General features: G+C 36.1%; 1 protein-coding gene across 1 annotated transcript; it reads left to right on the top strand.

Moving 5' to 3' along the window:
• Positions 1-334: 334 nt before the first annotated feature.
• On the top strand, positions 335-14,864 carry SATL1 (spermidine/spermine N1-acetyl transferase like 1). The gene is given in 9 exon segments (XM_047764220.1): positions 335-706; positions 708-1,010; positions 6,319-6,370; positions 11,975-12,014; positions 12,016-12,051; positions 12,455-12,558; positions 13,360-13,400; positions 14,602-14,707; positions 14,710-14,864. Coding segments are annotated over 9 exon segments (1,209 nt in total).
• The last annotated feature ends 901 nt before the right edge of the window (positions 14,865-15,765 follow it).

The raw sequence follows: 15,765 nt of genomic DNA, 5'->3' as shown, positions 1-15,765 counted from the left end.
GCAGGGAAAGGCCAGATGAAAACCTGGAACCCAAACGTCTTTGGCTGTGATAGCTGCTGAGATCAACTCCAGCAAATTGGATGCATTAATAATCTTTTTTAGGTAGCCCTCCTTTATTTTCCCTAGTCTTATCTTGTTAGAGGGGTATCTCAAAGAACTAATCAAGTTGAGAAAAACAAGAAACATCGTACATCCTCCACCACAGCACTGTAGTTAAGGGCTCCTATTACATCAAGACACTTAGTCCCTGGCCAACCCCTCATCTGCTAACCAATCCTAAGTCAATCAGTCCTTAGCCAACAAGCTCTCAGACAACCAGACATGAATCAAGGGCATGAACCACTCAAGCTTACCAGACATGAACCAGTCAGGCATGTGCTTACTTGGTATGAATCAACCAAGCAGAAGCCCACCTGACACTAACCAACTGGGCCAACCAGGCATGAGACAACCAGGCATGAACCAGTCAGGCATGCAGCAACCAGGTCCGAGCCAAATAAGCATAAGGCAACCTGGCACAGGGAAAGTAGACCTGAGCCAATCAGGCATGAGTCAGTCAGTCATGAGTAAACTGCAACCAGGCTCAAGCCAATCCACCATGAATGAACCAAGCATGAGGCAACCATGCCTGAACCAACATAGCACGAATCAACAAGGCATGAGAGAACCAGGCCTGAGCCTAATCCTGCAGGAGTCAACCAGGTCCAAGCCAATCAGGCACAAGTCAGCCAGCCCCAAGCCAATCAGGCATGAGCCAAGCAGGCATGTGGCAACCAGGCTGGAACCAATCAGGCACGAGTCAGCCAGGTACAAGCCAATCAGGCACGAACCAAAAAGGCGTGAGTCAAACAAGTCTGAGACAACCAGGCAGGAGCCAACTAAGTATAGGGCAGACAGGCTTGAGGCAACTAGGCAGGAGCCAATCAATCCTGAGGCAACCAAGTGTGAATTGTTTTCTAATAAGACCTGTGGAAGCTGGAGACTGCCCGGAAATCCTGCGTCTAATTAAAGTAAGCTGCTTTCTTCTCCTTCTGTGTAACTTCCTAGCATTAATTTAGGGTTGAAGGTAACAAAGGCATAGGCTGGGTTTGAATCCTAGTTTTGCTAATTATGACTCATATATAAAAACTTCTGGAAGTTACGTAGTTTCTATAAGCTTCAATTTCCACATCTAAAATTAAGATGATCTATATCTATAACTGTAACTTATCTATATCACAAGATTGTTGTAATGATTCAGTAACATAAAATGATTACATATAAATTGCTTGACTTATAGTAGGAGGCTCAAAACATAATGGGGGAACCAATTCATAGATATTTCAGGGATCTAAAGTGTTCTTCCTCCTGGGGGAAATTTTAACTTTAAAAGAGAATCTGAGACAAAAGGAATGCTTAATCCAAATGAATGGCCTGTCAGTGACAGAATCTCAGGTATTAATGGCTAAGATGTTAGGGTAGGGAGTCTTGCTTTGAGACCACACCTACTTACTAATTACTAGAAGCTAGTAATTGACTACCCAGAAAACAATATGCATCCACAATACATTTTCCATATAATTTCAGACACTTTGACTCCTGAAGCCCATCCACAGATAGCCTCCCAGGAATCCAAGGAGCTGGGTTAAATATTTCTGGTTTAAAATTTCATTTTAATGTTTTTCCTGGAAATCATCCCAGTACAGTAAAGGGGACAAACTAACAGCCATAGCTACTGTGTTGAAGTTTTGTAGCACTCAAGGCAATAATTTATGTGACACACAATCTAAATATTTCCATATAAAAGCCCATATAAAAGCAGAGCCTAGATTTTTTAATGGAGTACATGTGTGGTTGGAACCAGGCACAGGTTATAGGTAAGGAAACCTTATAAAAGAGTTTTGTAATGAAAATGTTTCCATATATATATATATATCTCATTTTAATCAGACCAAGTTTCTGTTCCCTTTGATCAGAGAATGTGTTTTTTTATGATTTTTATTTTTCCATTATAGTTGATTTACAATGTTCTGTCAATTTCTACTATACAGCAAAGCCATACATATTTATATATTATTTTTCTCACATTATCCTCCATCATATCAGAGAATGTGTTTTAATGGTCAAAATAAAATACCAGAAGTTTTCTAGTGAAATCCATGTGTTGAAATGATGCTAGGGCTGGTTACAGAACTGTAAGATATGGGTTAGCCATCCTTCCATGTCTTCCATTCTATTCTATCCCCACAAGTTCCCACATCTGTTCTCTAACAGGCATTAATCTGCATGGCTAGATCATCAGTCAAAATACTAGGCCCAGAGTTCCCATTGTGGTGCAGCAGAAACGAATCTGACTAGGAACCATGAGGTTGCATTTTGATCCCTGGCCTCACTCAGTGGGTTGAGGATCCGGTGTTGCTGTGAGCTGTGGTGTAGGTTGCAGACATGGCTCAGATCTGGCCTTGCTGTGGCTATGGTGTAGGCTGGCAGCTGTAGCTCCGATTAGACCCCTAGCCTGGGAGCCTCTATATGCTGCGGGTGCAGCCCTACAAAGCCAAAGAAAAAAAAAAAACAACTAGGCCCAACATATTAATTATTCAAGAAGTACATTTTTCCAGGTAGAAAATAATTTCAAGGAGTTTTTGGTAGCTTATTATCTGACACCCAGTTGGCAATTAATAAATTTATTATTGAAGGAGAGTGAATCTCTCTATCCAGAAAATTAACCTTCCTTATGTTTCCAAACAATGCCCATTGTTATCACCAAGAGAAAATACATCACTAGATTCTCCCACTTCAGTGAATCTGTTTCTGTGAAGTTCCCAACAACATTTACTTTTGAATTTGCCTCATGTACCTGAATGTATACTGGATGTTTCCTGGAAATAATTTTAATGAATAATCATTGTAGAAAAATAATAGAAAGGCTAAATTACTTTGCATCATAGACATGAATATAATGATTAATTAGCTTTGACTTTATGTTCTTCTCTAATTCATACATGTACATTCATCCTAACTCCTTTTCATTGCCAAATTTGCAAAACATTCTCTCCTTGCAAAGGGATTTAGGAGAGTTTGCCATCATAGTAATTCATTCCTTAGCTGACTATTTTGCAGATGTTATTTACTGTCCTGCCACTAAATTTTTTCCAATTTTCCTCTGTATGAAACTATTTTACCCTATTCTTAATCGCTACACAACAGCATTATTTGGGGCTCTAGTCACTTTATAGCTAGACAGCCATAACTAACTTCTTGCTTACCACAGTTTTCACTTAAAGCCTTTTATGGGGGTTCTTGAAGTGTGGTTTTAGGTTGTTGATAATCCATAGTTAAGCACTATGTACTATTAGTATCTGATTTTTGTTCATTGTGTAAACATTGAGTGCATACTAGGGGAAGGCCATGTGCTATGTACTACAAAGGATACCAGATTACTGAATTACATCACTACCTTCAAAGAGCTTACAGGAAGTAATGCTCAACAGCAGCCAAAATTAAATTCCATTGAGCTCTGGTTATATTGAAAATAAAATCCAAATTTCTTAGCAATGCTCTACATAATTTAGCCCTTGCTGTCTTCCTTATATATTTTAAAAGCTTTTTTTCCCCATTATAAATTTAATGTAATTCCATAGTCAAAATCCCCAAATTTTCATATGGAAGAATAAACATGTGTTTCTAGAAAGATTCCAAAAAGAAGAGTGATAAGGGAGATTATTCCTACTAGATATTACAAAGCTGTAAATAATTAAAATACTATGGTAACCTATTACCATAACTGCAGAGATAGATCTCTGGAACAGAATGGAGAGTCCAAAAGCTCTCTTACAGTATATACTATATATGACAATGTAGTACATGATAAAGTAGACATTTCAAATCAGTTAATAAAAGGTGAAATTCGGAGTTCCCGGCGTGGTGCAGTGGTTAACGAATCCGACTGGGAACCATGAGGTTGCGGGTTCGGTCCCTGCCTTTGGTCAGTGGGTTAACGATCCGGCGTTGCCCTGAGCTGTGGTGTAGGTTGCAGACGCGGCTCGGATCCCGCGTTGCTGTGGCTTTGGCGTAGGCCGGTGGCTACAGCTCCGATTCGACCCCTAGCCTGGGAACCTCCATATGCCGTGGGAGTGGCCCTAGAAATGGCAAAAAGACAAAAAATAAATATATAAATAAATAAAACTTGCTTTGTAAGGTGCTTTAAAAATATTTAAAAATAAATAAATAAATAAATAAGAGGTGAAATTCCACCTTGCTGCTTACACCAAAACATGCAAACAAGAAAACCAAATTAATCAATTATAAATAAAAGGAATTTAAAACATTGGTGGTTGCTAGAGGCGGGAGGCGGGGTGTGTGTGGGGGAAATGTGTGAAGGTAGTTAAAATGTAAAGACTTCCAGTTATAACATAAATAAGCTTTGGGGATGTAATGTACAGCATGGTGACTATAGTTAACAAAACTGTATTGTATATTTGAGTTATTAAGAGAGTAGATCTTAAAAGTTATCATCCCAAAAAATTGTAACTATGTGAGATACTGATGTTAACTAAACTTTTCTGTGGTAATCATTTTGCAATATATATATACCAAATCATTATGTTGCACACCTTGCACTAATGCAATGTTATCCGTCAATTATTGCGGGGAGCCGAGGAGATGCAGGAGGCCGAGGGAGGGAACTAGCTTGATGGCACAGTCCCGAAGGCAGGGCTCCTAACCAAGGAAAAAAAGCCTACGCACTGGCACAGTTCCGAGGGCAGGTTTAGAAATAGGGAAAAGGGCTTACCCTGCGGCACAGTTCTGAGGGCAAGTTCTAAAAATAATGAGGCTCACCTGCTAACCCGACAACAATGGCTACAATAACAAAATGAAGGCTTTGCACAACAATGCAAGAATAAAAATCGCTTCTTGGAAAAATCAGTCTTTCTTGTTATTTACTTATTATTCAATCTTTCCTGTTATTAGTTTGTTATTCTTTGTTATTTTCCTATATTGTTTTGTCACTCAATAAAATTGGAACAACAAAAAATTGGAACAGTAATAAAATAATCAGAGCTTCACCTTGGTTGAATTCCCCCTATTCAGATCCAATGTAGGTAAAAACAAAATACTCATTAATTTGTTACAAGTAAGAATAGATTTTGGAGTTAGATAATTGTGCTATGTACAATAGGTTAAGAATAGGTTAGACATACATGGAAAAACATAATAATCTTGCTTTTAATGAATTTTGTAAAAAGCTTTTAAATTTTAGGAAATTAAGTTGCTTTGATATAAAAAATATTTTCTCATACTGTCCCCTGATCATAACACTTTGAAGTTAGGATCCCAAGCTTTAATCTAAAAGATGAATTTTTGTAAATGTCTTGTGCTTGTGACCTTTCTAGTTGTTAAAGATTAGCTTAAAACAATAACGGGTGGTGCTTGCTAAAAGTAACCACAAAACGTTTTGTACCGAATCGCCTTATTTTCATATATTGTTTTTTCCACATGATGTTTTGTACCCATTATAGTTTTACATGATGTATTGTATCTGTTGGTTTTAATTAAAATCCTTAGAACACAATGTATATGTACTGTACCATGTAATCTAAAAGTTTAACCTTTAAAAATATGACCTAAGCACTGTAATGTAAGTTACAATTAAGCTGTCTATATAAACTGCTACTTATGCTAATAAAATTTGAGCAGTCCAGCGCCCTGAAAGAAGGGATAAAGAGGCTGTCTTCGTTTGCATCCGCCGACACTGTCCATCCCTGCCGGGACACCCTGGCTGCTGGAGCTGGACTCCGGCAAATTATATCTCAATAAAAAAGAAAATTAAATAATTAATTAATAAGGGAACAAAAGTGAACATTTTTATAATCCTAAGGTGGAGACTGCCTTTTCAAGCTTGAGATCCAAACCATGAAGAATTAATTTGCATGTGTGGAAAATAATATAGTAAAAAGCCAAATAAATTCTAAAGTTAAACTGGAAAGAACACCCCACAAACAAACAGAACAGACTCTTATGTAAAGTCTATGAGCTTTATAATACATAGATTTTATGACATCTACCTTGAATTTGCAGAAAACCTTTTGGTTTTACTTTCTGATTTCTGGTTGTGTTCAAGGCTAGTTACCTGGACACCTGACCATCACAGGAGTGATGTACAAACATAGTTAATCTTCTCTCTATATATAGTCACTAGTTGCATGTGCTGTTTTGGATTTTAAGTTTCTACATGACTGGGGTTAGGTCTGACTCACTTTTAATACTACTTAGGACATCGTATGTTAGTAAATGCTCAATAAAACTTCATTCTTATCAAAGTTTTTTCTACTTTTACAGGAATTGGCTGCCTGTGAAAACATGCCAGATGCAGTGAAGTTAACAGCAAAGGGTGAGATGTTTTATGGCATTTTCAGAGCTAGAAAAAGAAACATGACAATGTATGCACAAAGCACTACTTGTAGGTAGATATGTGGATGCTGCTGTCCTTGTTCACGAAGAAATTATCTTAATAGTATCTAGATGTACAGGGCATAAGTTTGTATAAAAAGCTGCTGTTTAATAGCTTTATTAGTGCTCCACTCTTCTATATTTTCCCCATTTTAAAGTATTAAATTGATATTTAAGAGCTTTTACATCTTTATAGCAGCGATAGACTTCCACTAATTTCCAAAACGTAAAATGAGAAGTGTAGTTGGTCAGACAGTACAATTTAATGCCCAATATATTAATAGTAGCTTGATAGAATGAAGTGGATAAAAGCAAAATGACTTAAAACTGTTTTCAAGATATTACTACATGTTAATAGCCAGAAATATTAATAGGATGGGTTAGTGTTTTATAATGAATTATAACAGTTTAGGGAGGAAATATGAACACTAAGAGAAGTGATGATTAAAGTGTACAGACAGGAGTTCCCGTCGTGGCACAGTGGTTAACGAATCCGACTAGGAACCATGAGGTTGCGGGTTCGGTCCCTGCCCTTGCTCAGTGGGTTAACGATCCGGCATTGCCCTGAGCTGTGGTGTAGGTCGCAGACGCGGCTCGGATCCCATGTTGCTGTGGCTCCGGCGTAGGCCGGTGGCTACAGCTCCGATTCGACCCCTAGCCTGGGAACCTCCATATGCCGTGGGAGCAGCCCAAGAAATGGCAAAAAAGACAAAAAAAAAAAAGTGTACAGACAGCCCCTTACTTGTGCTTTGGCTTATGATTTTTTTTACTTTGTAATGGCTTGAAAGCAGTACATATTCTGTAGAAATTGTTATTTTGAATTTTGATCTTTCTCTGGGCTAGCTATATGCAATAGGATGCTCTCATGATGCTGGGCAGTGGCAGTGAGCCAGAGCTCCCAGTCAGCCATGTAATCAGGAGGGTAAACCACCAATACTCTTACAACACTTCCATACCCCTACAACCATTCTGTTTTCACTTTCAGTATAGTATTCAATAAATTACATGAGATACTCAACACTTTGTTATAAAATAGGCTATGATGTTTGGTAGGTTATGTGTATTAAATGCATTTTGACTTACATTATTTTCAAATTATGATGGGTTTATAAGGAAATAACCTCATCATGAGGAAAATCTGTATAAAATTATACATTTGGAATTCCAAATGAATTTGAGGATGGCCTTTATCATTCCTGTGAAAAAGGATGCTAGAATTTTGATAGGGACATCATTGGATCTTTAGATTACTTTGGGTAATATTGACAATAATGTTATCTATGAACAGGGGATAACTTTTAATTTCTTTCACCAATGTTAGTTGTTAGTATGCAAGTACTTCACCTTCTGGGTTAGATTTATTCGTAGGTATTTAACTATTTTAGGGGCAATTGTAAATGGAATGACTTTTTAAATTTACTTTTTGGTTTGTCCTCTGCTGGTATAAGAATCAAAGGAATTTTTGTTTGTGGATCTTATAGCTTGAAACTTTGCTGAATTAATTTACTAGCTCCTATAGATTTCTCTTGGATTCTTTGGGATTTTCTATAGATAGGATCATGCCATCTGTGAATAGAGATCATTTTATTTCTTCCTAATTTGTATGGCTTTTATTTCTTTTTCTTGTCTAAAAGTTCTAGCTATAACTTCCAGCACAATGTTGCATAGCATTGGTAAAAGTGGGCATCCTTGTCTTGTTTGTAATCTTAGGGGGAATGCTTTCAGTCATTCACCAGTGAGTATAAACTGTGTTTTTTTTTTTTAATAGATATTCTTTATCATGTTGAGGAATTTGCCACTATTCCTGGTTTTGTGAGGGCTTTTGTCATAAAAGGGTGTTGTATTTTGTCAGATGTCTTTTCTGTACCAAATGTCATGATCATGTTTTTCTCCCTTTGTTCAGTTAACATGATTGATTTTCTTATGTTGAACTATCCTTTCATTCCTAGGATGAATCACATTTGCTCATAGTGAATGATCCTTTTAATATGCTTCTGGGTTTAATTTACTATTTTGTTGAATTTTTTGCATCTATATTAATAAGGGATATTGGTCTTTAATTTTTTTAATATTTATCCATATTTGGTATCTGAATAATGTTGACTTCATAGAATGAGTTAGGAAATGTTCCCACATCTTCAATTTTTTGGGAAGTGTTTGAGAAGGATTGGTGTTAATCCTTTAAATGTTTGGTAGAATTTCCCAGTGAAACCATCTGGTGACCCATAACTTCTCTTTGTTGGGAGATTTTTTTAAATTACTGATTCAAACTCTACCTATAGCTCTGCTCAGATTTTCTTTCTTTTTAAATCAGTTTAGGTAATTTGTAAGTTTCAAGGAATTTGTTCACTTCTTAGTTATCCAATTTGTTGGTATACAATTCATAGTACTTAATTAAAATTCTTTTTTCTCTGTAAGGTTGGTAGTAAATTTTAATTACTTGCATCTACTTTTTTTTTTCTTCATCAATCTACTTGTCATTTGATCTTTCCAAAGAACCAACTTCTGATTCCATTGATTTTCTCTACTGTATTTCTATCCTCTAATTTGTTTATTTCTGTTCTAATCATTGTTACCATCTTTCTGCTTTGAGCTTAGTTTACCTTTTTCTAGTTCCTTAAGGTGCAAGATCTTTTTTTTTTTAATGTTGGCATTTACAACTATAAGTGTCCCTCCTGCGGAACTTCTTTCATTGCATCCCATAAGTTCTATATGTTGTGTTTTTATTTTCATTCATCTCTGTTTTCTAATTTTCTTGTGATTTCTACTTTGAGTGCATTGTTTAATTTCCACATATTTGTGACTTTCCTAGTTTATTTCTGTTGATTTCTACTTTCAATGCATTGTGATTGGAAAAGATACTTTATATAGTTTCAATCTCTCAAAATATATTAAGACTTGTTTTTTGGCCTAACATATGGTCTATCCTAGAAAAATTCAAGAAAAATGTGCATTATGTTGTTGAGTGGAATCTATAGTTTTGTTCAAATAATCTATTAACATATTTATCATTAGTCTGGTTGTTCAATACATTATTGAAATTGATGTAATGAAGTTCCCAACTATTATTTTAGAGCTGTCTCTATCTTCAGTTCTATCAATATGTGCTTCATATATTGGAGCTCTGATGTTTGGTGCACAGATGTTTATAGTCGTTATTATCTTCTAGATGAACTAACCTTCTATCACTATGTAATATCTTTGTCTCTTGTAACACTTTTTTTTTTACTTAAAGTCTATTTTGTCTGATATTAGAGCAGTGATCCCAGCTCTCTTTTAGTTACTATATGCATGAAATATTTTTTCCCTCATTTCACTATTAACTTTTTTTGCATTTTTTTTTCGCATCTAAAGTGAGTCTCTTATAGACAGCATATAGTTGGGTTTTTAAAAATTCATTTTGCTAATATGTCTTTTGATTAGAGCATTTAACCTGCTTACATTTAAAGTAATTACTAGTAAGAAAGGACTTGACATTTTATTTTCTATATATAGCTTTTCTACCATTGCTGTCTTTTGTGTTTAGTTGATTCTGGCAGTAAAATATTTCCATTCCCTTCTCATTTCCTTATGTATATATTCTATAGATATTTTCTTGGTGGTTATCATGGGGGTTATATTTAGCATCCCAAAATCATAACAATCAAATTTGTGTTTATACCTGATTAACTTCAATAGCATATAAAAACCCTTCTCCTGTACATTATTCCCCCTTTTTATGCTACTGATGTCATAGTTTACATCTTTATACATTGTGTGCCAAAGAACACAAATTAATGATTAATTTTATGCACTTGTTCTTTAAATCATATAGAAAAAAAAGGTGGAATTACAAAGAAAAGTGTTAGTTTTAAAAATAATTGCCCATGTATTTACCTTTAACCAGGCACCATTATCTTTATTTCTTCATATTGCTTTGAGTTACTATCTAGCTTCCTTCCATTTCAACCTGAAGTTCTTCTTTTAACATTTTATGCAGGGCAGGTCTTGGGATAATGAACTTCCTCATGTTCTTTTACGGGGTGGGGTGGGGTGGGATGAGGTCTGGAGATATCTCAATTTCTCTCTCATTTTTGAAGGATAGTTTTGGTGGATATAGAATTCTTGGTTGACAGGTGTCCACTCTGCTGCCTCTTTCCTCCAACCCCAACACTTTGAGTATATCAATCCACTCCCTCTGGCCTTGAAAGTTTCTGATGAGAGATCAGATGATAATCTTACCAAGGATCCACTGTATGTGACAAGTTACTTCTGTCTTGCTACTTCAGCATTTTCTCTTTGTTTTTTCAACAGCTTGATTATATGTCTTGGTGTTGATCTTTTGGGGTTTGTTGAACTTTTTGTATTTGTACATCTTGTACCAAATTTGGGAAGTTTTCTGTCATTATTCAAATATTATTTTTTCCATTCTCTCTCTTCTTCTGAGAGTCCCATATTATGGATCTTGGTCTACTTGATGGTGTTCCATAGATCCTTTAGGCTCCATTTACTTTTCTGCATCTTTTCTTTTTGTTCCTCACACTTGATAATTTTAATTATCCTAACTTCAGGTTCACTGATTCTTTCTTCTGCTTGCTAAATTCTGACTTTGAACCCTTCCACTGCACTTTTCATTTCAGTTATACTTTTCAGCTTCAGAAAGTTTTGGTGGGGATTCTTTTTCATAATTTCTTTTTATTTATTGATATTCCTATTTCGTTCATACATCTTTTTTTCTGCCTTTGTTCATGTCTTCTTTTTGTTCTTTGAGCATCTTTAAGACAGTTGTTTTAAAATATTTGGTTAGTAAGTCAGACATCTGGGCTTCCTTAGATATGTTTTTGATTTGCTCTGTTCCTCTGAATGGGCTATAATTTCCAATATCTTCATATGCCTTCTGATTTTTGTTGTTGTTGTTGTTGAAAACTGGACATCTAATCTTATAATATGTTAACTCTGGAAATCAAATTCTCCCCCTTCCTCAGGGATGTCTTTTAAAAAAGTTGTTATAGGGTGCCTGTGTCAGAGATCAGTCTGAGTTGAGTGTTTAAAGATGTTCTGAAGTCTTTTCTAAGTCTTTCCTGGGTCATGCATGGTGGCTTTCTAGATTCTCCTGTATACGTAGTTGTTTTTGACTAACAAAACAGGTATGGCTCCTTTAAATCTCCTAAAAGCTGCATTAGTTGGTGGAGGTTGGAAAAACAGTGCACAGCCTCCAATTCCTCACCTCAGCATTCAGCATAGCACTCCACTCCAGAAATTCAGGTTGCTGTCCCTACAGCTGCCTGCCATGAGGTGGGGTGGGAGATGGTTGAGTTAGGGGGAGGGTGCTTGGAAGACACCCCTGGGCTAATAGCTGAATTTCGCCAAAATTAACTATAATTTAGCAGCAAAATGGTCCTCTGAAAGTTGCAATTATTCAAACAAACTCTAGAGTTCCAAATTATGCACTTCAGACAGGTTCTGCCAGTGAGATTGTTATACAGGTGAAGAAAGGAATTCCAGTGCTGCCAACTCCATCTTCCTTTTCTCTACTGTAAACTTTCCATATGAATTGATATTTCAGATTTACTCAGGGATGGCCTTGGGGAAAACCCCCTTTTCTACCCTGATTGCAGAAGTATACAATCATCAAAAACTATCAGATAAAATAAATCTGCCTTTCCCAATTTAATCTAGTGTATATTTTCTCTACCTGAAAACAAAGTTTGATAACATATAATTACTATTAAGCAGAGGAGTAGAGTGTAAGTACCTAAACTCAGTCTTTTTTAAAAGACAATGTGTCATATGTACTTATGCCTGTATATACATAGAAAAAATTTAGTAAGAACACCCTCTACACTGTTAGAAGAAGACTTATCTCTTAAAGGTTGTATTGTAAGGGACTTAAACCTTATGCATTTCTGTATTGTTTTGAGATTTTGTCCAGCACATTTTTATTACTTTAACAGTTCAAAAAAATACAAAGATATTCCATTTTGGAGGAACAAATATTGTAATACTCAAAGCATTCACCTCTTTGTATCCTCTCTCTTCTCTTCCTAGGCAAAGTGACTGTTGGATTTGCAATGTACTACTTTACATATGACCCCTGGATTGGCAAGTTACTTTACCTAGAGGACTTTTATGTCATACAAGTTTACCAAGGTCAAGTAACCCTTTATACTTTAAAAATTAAAATGGTAAAAGTTTTCATGGCTCAGTGGTAATGAACCTGACTAGTATCCATGAGGATGCAGTTTCAATCCCTGGCTTTGCACGGTGGGTTCTGGATCCAGCATTTCCACAAGCTGTGGTGTGGATGGCAGACGTGGCTTGGATCTGGCATTGCTGTGGCTTTGGTGTAGGCCGGCAGCTGTAGCTCTGATTTGGCCTCAAGCCTTGGAACTTCCATATGCCACAGCTTTGGTCCTAAAAAGACAAAAAAAAAATTAAAATAGTATGTTTTGGTTTATGGAACTCTTGTATCAATACAGTGTTTAAATTAATTTACATAACTCATTTCTATTTCATGAAGACTCTATATGATGAAGACTCAATCACAGACTAGAAAAAGATTTGTTACTTCCCATGAAGGCTTGAGTAAGCCAAATTATCACAGCTATACTTTTATCTTTAAAACGTACTTTTGCATTTTGCACCAGTTTGTCTATAAACATATATGAAATATATTCTGTGATAGGATGATAGTAACAGGAACTCATTTCCTCTTCACTGATCTTTAAAATAAATCCAAACTCTTTTCCATTACCATTGGAACCACATTCCAATTAGGAAAAAGATTTGAAACACATTCATGAGTTGAGTTTCAACAAAAGCTATTATGAATTTATAACCAAATTCATGGTTCTATATTTTATATTTTATTTCTTTGAAACTAAAGCAAATAACTTAAGTGAATTTTTTTACCTTATATTTTTTTCATTTTGCATTATCTCTTTTTAAAAGGTCTAGGTATTGGAGCTGAAATGCTGAAGAGGCTAAGTCAGGTATATATTACAGCTAGTATTGTCATTCTATATGCTATCCCTTTCTTCATCAAATTTATCATTTAACATGGCATAAATTAGATTTTTTTTTTTTTTGCTTTTTAGGGCTGCACCTGCAGCATATGGAGGTTCCCAGGCTAGGAGTCAAATCAGCTATACCTCACAGCCTATGCCACAGCCAAAGCAATGTGGGATCTGAGCTGTGTCTGTGACCTACCCAACAGCTCATAGCAATGCCAGATCCCCAACCCACTGAGCGAGGCCAGGGATCAAACCTGCATCCTCACAGATACTAGTTGGATTCATTTCCGCTGCACCAAGATGGGCACGCCATAAATTAGAAAATTTATCTTAACATCTGAACATAACGTCAAAATATACTTAATTTTTTATTCCAATTAAACTAGATTTTCAAATTAGATACTCATAGAGGTCATATTTGAGTTATGCTTAAGTAAAAGTTGAGTTCTAATGTAATCCACAATCACATGATACATCTTTTTGCTATAAAGCATAAGAAAAAGGGAAGTTAGAAAGCAATTCTACCCATAAAATAGGTCCATGATATTAATGAGAATAGTATAAAAACAAGATCTAAAATAGTTGGATCAAAAACCCACTGAATTAGATTTATAGAAAAACCAATGAAATGAGTTTTAGACTTCTAAAGAAAGGGTTTTATTTTATTTTTTTTCTGCATCTATTGAGATGATCATATGGTTTTCATTCTTCAATTTTTTTTGTTGTTGTTGTTGTTGTTGTTGCTATTTCTTGGGCCGCTCCCGCAGCATATGGAGGTTCCCAGGCTAGGGGTTGAATCGGAGATGCAGCCACCGGCCTATGCCAGAGCCACAGCAACGCAGGATCCGAGCCGTGTCTGCAACCTACACCACAGCTCACTGCAACGCTGGATCGTTAACCCACTGAGCAAGGGCAGGGACCGAACCCGCAACCTCATGGTTCCTAGTCGGATTCGTTAACCACTGCGCCACGACGGGAACTCCTAAAGAAAGGGTTTTAAAACTCAATAGGCCTTTTTTCTTTTTTACAGATTTAGAGGAGTCCAAGGGATAACTATTGTATTATTAGTTGGAAGTATTTTATACACACAGTGCCCTGTATCTAGTAGACCTTCAATAAAACAAATGTGTTAATGAAAATTTTACTTTCAAGTAAAAGTAATATGTTTGTTTTTAAACAGATAGCCATCAGAAGCCACTGTAACTGCATGCACTTTCTTGTTGTCATTTGGAACCAGGTTTCTATTGACTGCTACACTCGTCGAGAGGCTTTAGACCTTTCCTCTGAGGAGGGTGGCATCTGTTCAGGTTTAACAGAGAAGAACTCATGGATAAGGCAGGAGAAGACTTAAAGATAACTCATCACAATTTGTCCCAACATAGGTTCCAACATTTGAATGTCAATAGCAGTTTGACTTTGAGTGTTGTACAATACAGCAAGTGACCAAACTCTTGTTTGAACGTATCTCTTACTTTGAAACAGAGTTTGCAGATACTGTCAACTCTCCATTATCCAAAATAATATACTAATGGCTAGTAGTAGAGCTGATGATCCAAAAGAGCAGATAATTCGAAAATCACTTATACTTGGCTTCAGGATATTTATTTTTCACTTACCATAACTTATGACAGTTCAGATGTTTATATGTTGACATTCTAAAACATCTGAAATTGGGATAAGTATAATGATAAAACTGGCAGCACTTTTTTCTTAGAGGTAAATAATCTGTCAGATTTGATGAAATATGGGTGCATTTGATCATAAACAGATCTATGGCAAAAAAAAATCATTTAAAATACTAAAGCTATTTTTCTCTTTAGGGCTGCACCTGCAGTATATGGAAGTTCCCAGACGAGGGACTGAATCAGAGCTGCAACTGCCGGCCTACAGTAACATGGGATCTGACTCTCATCTATGACCTACACTGTAGTTTGCGGCAATTCCAGATCCTTAACACGCTAAGTGAGGCCAGAGATTGAACCAGCATCTTCATGGATACTAGTTGGATTCTTAACCTGCTAAGCCACAAGGGGAACTCCTGAAGCTAAATTTTGAAAAGCTTATAAAAAAGCTAGTAAGTGAACTGCTTCCTCACCTTGAGCCTATCAAAGACCACTCAGAACTACATTCCATTTTGAGCATCTATAGTTCTTTTGTTGTATCTATCTTAGGGCAGATACTACATATAAAACTGTATTTGTGTATGTTTCTATCTTTTCTAATGGTGCATTAGTATTTTGACAGAATTATAATTATTTTTACACCCTGTGTTACAACCAGCATTGCAGAACATGTGAGCTCCTACTACATACTAGGTATTCATGGGCATAAAAGCTACACAAAG

This window comes from Phacochoerus africanus, chromosome X (genome assembly GCF_016906955.1).
Source record: "Phacochoerus africanus isolate WHEZ1 chromosome X, ROS_Pafr_v1, whole genome shotgun sequence".
Classification (NCBI taxonomy): domain Eukaryota; kingdom Metazoa; phylum Chordata; class Mammalia; order Artiodactyla; family Suidae; genus Phacochoerus; species Phacochoerus africanus.
This window is presented reverse-complemented; position numbering and strand designations above follow the sequence as displayed.